The 4,270-nt window shown below is 40.6% G+C and overlaps 1 protein-coding gene across 1 annotated transcript; it reads left to right on the top strand.

Moving 5' to 3' along the window:
• Positions 1–411: 411 nt before the first annotated feature.
• Positions 412–3,877, top strand: LOC121384012 (protein transport protein SEC31-like). Its single transcript, XM_041514148.1, has one exon. The coding sequence runs from the start codon at positions 1,457–1,459 to the stop codon at positions 2,507–2,509; it is 1,053 nt and encodes a 350-aa protein (XP_041370082.1). The 5' UTR covers positions 412–1,456; the 3' UTR covers positions 2,510–3,877.
• The last annotated feature ends 393 nt before the right edge of the window (positions 3,878–4,270 follow it).

Consider the following 4,270-nt stretch of genomic DNA (forward strand, 5'->3'; position numbering starts at 1 on the left):
ATATATATATATATATATATATATATATATATATATATATATATATATATATATATATATATATATATATATATATATATATATATATGTGTGTGTGTGTGTGTGTGTGTGTGTGTGTATATATATATATATATATATATATATATATATATATGTTTGACATCCAATAGATGATGATTAATTACTTTAAAAAACCTTCTTCTTGTTTCGTGGGAAGAAGCTACAATACCCGACAATAGCTCACACGACGTAGCAACTAGCGTCAGTGTCTTTAAGGAAACACGACTTTTCATTTTGAAAAACAGGTCGTTCATAAAAGTGGGTCGTATCGATCGGTTGTACCGTGTAGACCCTCAAATAAAGATCGAACGTCACCGGGGCGAGCTCATCTACATTCACTGCCGAATTGTTCAGCGAGTCCTCGCACCCGATAGCTCCGACAATAAATCTCTGTTGTGGATACCCGGCTGGAATTTAACATGGCGAACTTCGTCGCCAGAAACACGAACATGGACACGTCCTCCGACTAGTAAGACTGGGAATAACTTGAAATGAACTTCTCACTTTTGTTAACAAATAGGTAATGTGACTGCCGACACAAACATTTGTAGATAAAAAGTAATATAAGAATGTTTTGTGTATGGAAGTAGGAACCATGAGAATATAGGACGCTGTTGTGAATAGAATATAACAGAACTTTTCGTGACCGAATTAAACAGTGTCTACCAAGGAGTTATAAAGTTGATGGATATCTGAAATTCCACGAAAATACACACTGAAAACATTGTCTGTTATTACATACCACACAAAGCCTGTATTGCCAACACCTTGGATTTAATTTGTGACGTTCAAATTAGTTCATATGGTTTCGGTGACCTATTGGAGTGTGTTACTTCTCCATCAAATACAAACGATTGATGATACAGGAGAAAAGAACAACATTCGTCAACTAAATCACTGTGACACATTCTGTAGTCATTGGTGTGTATAAGAACAATCAGCAATAATCATTAAAATGCGTAACATCTAGAGAAAACGGTTATTGAAAAGGTTGTACCTTTTGATGAAGTGAATTTTTCTGAAGAAAACAAAAAGATTTCTTTTAATGAAGCGGAATTTTCAGACGTCTATCTCGAGACGACACTACATATATGGTTGTGGTAGTCAGGAATGACTGCATGCAGATAATAAATCAAATGCACCATATATGTCAAGTGTGGTTTTCAGTAACTAGGTTAACTTGTGCTCAAGAAGAAACACGCATGAGATAGATTGCATCTATACTACAGCACATTAAATTGTACAACCACAAAGTGAAGGTCTTTATAAACTAATTCCAGCACCAGATGCCTGACGGTTGTTTCTAACAATGGGCCTACCTAGCATGACATCGTGTTAGTTGCACTGCATTGGACAATCTCTCAAACAGACGTATTATGTGTTTCACTTCAGCTAAATGACAATGGTAGATCCAGTCGTGTCGTCGAAATTTGGACAAAGACCATTGCTGGAAATCCCAGCGCTGACACCATACAATCACAACGCCGCTGTGGGATCGCTACAGCACGACAGACCAAAGCAACACCCTTTTCTAGGCAGGTCCGGATACACGGCACCGGTGCCAGAAATCCCAGCGAGAGTCGAAGCATTTCAGTGCCCTCCAAACCAATACTGTAACTTCGTTGGTGGACATTCTCCGACCATCCCCCAGTACTACGGAATGGGGCAAATGGACCCAAAGCTAGCTCAAACCGCACCGGTGCAGTACTCGTCGACGCCGATGTATGGAGGGTACCAACCATCACATTACACTCATGGACCTAACGGTGTTTTGGGCGCTGTGCCAAATCCAACGTATTACAATCCATACCCCGGTGTTCAGAACTCCATGAATCCGCCACCCCCACCCGTCATGCCACAGTATCCTCCTGTGGTACAACCGATAGCACCTCAACCAGTACAACTTCCACCTCAGCCCATGCAGCAGCTAGCACCTCCACTCATGCAGCAGCTGGCACCTCCGCCCGTGCAGCAGCTGGCACCTCCGCCCGTGCAGCAGCTGGCACCTCAGCCCGTGCAGCAGTTACCGGCCGAACCACAAGTGATTCATTACCCATCCTCGGAGAACTTCACGATAGAAGGCGTGTTAGAATGGGGGCAGCTCACGACAGTGAATCTGAAGCGAACGCAAGGGTCATTCACCTCTCTGCCGGAGTTCCTTCGCAGAGAACTGGAAAAAACTTACGGAAAGTATGCCCGAACTGACGTGAAAGTTCAGTGCGAAGCGGGCGAGTATCACATCTACGCACAACCGAGACCTGGATACCGAAGCGCGGACGACAGACTGCCGCGGGCAGCGTGTAGTTACAAGGACGAGTACTATGAGCGGGCCTCCAGCCAGGACGACTATTACAGAAGGAGCTACAGACCCAGGAGTCCAGAGAACTGGGTCAGGTGGGATCCCAACGAAAGGAGATCTTACAAGGATTACGACTACGACAGATACTGAAGCAGTTCAGCGTCTTAGAATACCTAACGACAGGGAAGTACGAGTCTCCAGGACCGAACCTAGTCTATAATCGGGGAGAGGAGACTAAAAAGAACCATGACACATTAATATTGAGGTTCCTCATCTAGAAAATGGGTAGTTTTACTCTGAATGGACACGTTTTCGTATTCTTCGAAGGTGGGGGAAGTAACTACCCTTGCTATTACCACCACCTGCTCCCCTTTGGTTACGGTCCTGGTATGCACACATGGACATGGACAGTTGATAAGACCCACAGTAAAGTCAGCAACAATGAGTTTCAGTTCTTGTTCAGCATAAAAATGTATGTCCTATTTTTAGTAGGATTCTGTGTACTTTTATAATTTAATACGACATTGAAATGTTTCAGAGGGTGCACTTCTTAGTCCGTCTGTAGGTCCAGAATACGGTCTATCCCTGCAGACAATGACAGGAGTTGCGATGTTTTCTATGGAGTGAATTCGGAAACCAGACTATCCAACTCTCACTATTTTACCATCTACAGTGATGAATGGGAGAAAATGCTGTGGGAATGTCCACGGATTACTCAAATCTGTATTGTACTATTATTAGTCCAGTTTGCAGATTTTCTACACAGATTGTTGTTACAAATTCTGATTATGACTGATCACAAATCAAGGCATGTAATAGTACCTCTTGCAGTTAGTTGGTGAATTTACTACCATGCAATATACATAACGTTTCTGGTTACTCGTGTTGTTTGGGACAGGCTAGTCTAAATATTGTGTGCGTGCGTTTCATTGATACAAAAGAATGTCCAGCCTTTGTGAAAGACGAAAAGTAGTGAATTCAGAATTCTCTAGAAAGGAGACAGACTTAACAATAGATCAGTTTGCACTATCTTGATCCGGTTCTGAAATACAAATGTAGTTACATTGTATGGTTTCAATTTTTATGCAGTTTTTGAGTACCAGACAGCATGCAGTCTATCTGTCTCAACCAGTGAATATAATTTATATTTAATTCAACATGCATTGTCCGTGTCATAACGTATGTACATACATTCAACAGACAAGCACCACTCATGTTTGCATAATTCATTTTATGTATATTGTGGAGTCAACAGGGAAAACAGAATTTTTTAATGCAAAAATGTATTTATTTGATAAAACATTGTTATGAAACATATTCGATTTAAGAGTATTCTTGTGTTGAAATATTGAATTTTTTTTTGGTACTGAAAGGTCCAGTGTAGCCAATTTGTTGAATTTTTGGAGAGATACATGCAACTGCAAAATGAAGTGTGTGTTTGCGAGAGAGAGAGAGAGAGAGAGAGAGAGAGAGAGAGAGAGAGAGAGAGAGAGAGAGAGAGAGAGAGAGAGAGAGAGAGAGAGAGAGAGAGAGAGAGAGAGAGAGAGAGAGAGAGAGAGAGTATAGCAATAACAGTAGTAGTATTTTCTTAAACACAAGTGCCAATAGATAAAACAAATTGTTTATAAAGAAGATGTCTTAGTATGCTTTAAAGGAACTATCACAAGTCTATAGCCATTGCAACGTTTTTAGCCCATGTAACTCTTCACTGGCGTAGGAACGGGGGGGGGGGGGGGGGGGATCAGCAGTAATGGTACGTACGTGTGTGCGTGTGTGCATATATATATATGTATATGTATGTATGTATGTATGTATGTATGTATATATATATGTATATATATATATATATATATATATATATATATATATATATATATATATATATATATATATATATGTATGTATGTGTGT

This window comes from Gigantopelta aegis, chromosome 10 (genome assembly GCF_016097555.1).
Source record: "Gigantopelta aegis isolate Gae_Host chromosome 10, Gae_host_genome, whole genome shotgun sequence".
Classification (NCBI taxonomy): domain Eukaryota; kingdom Metazoa; phylum Mollusca; class Gastropoda; order Neomphalida; family Peltospiridae; genus Gigantopelta; species Gigantopelta aegis.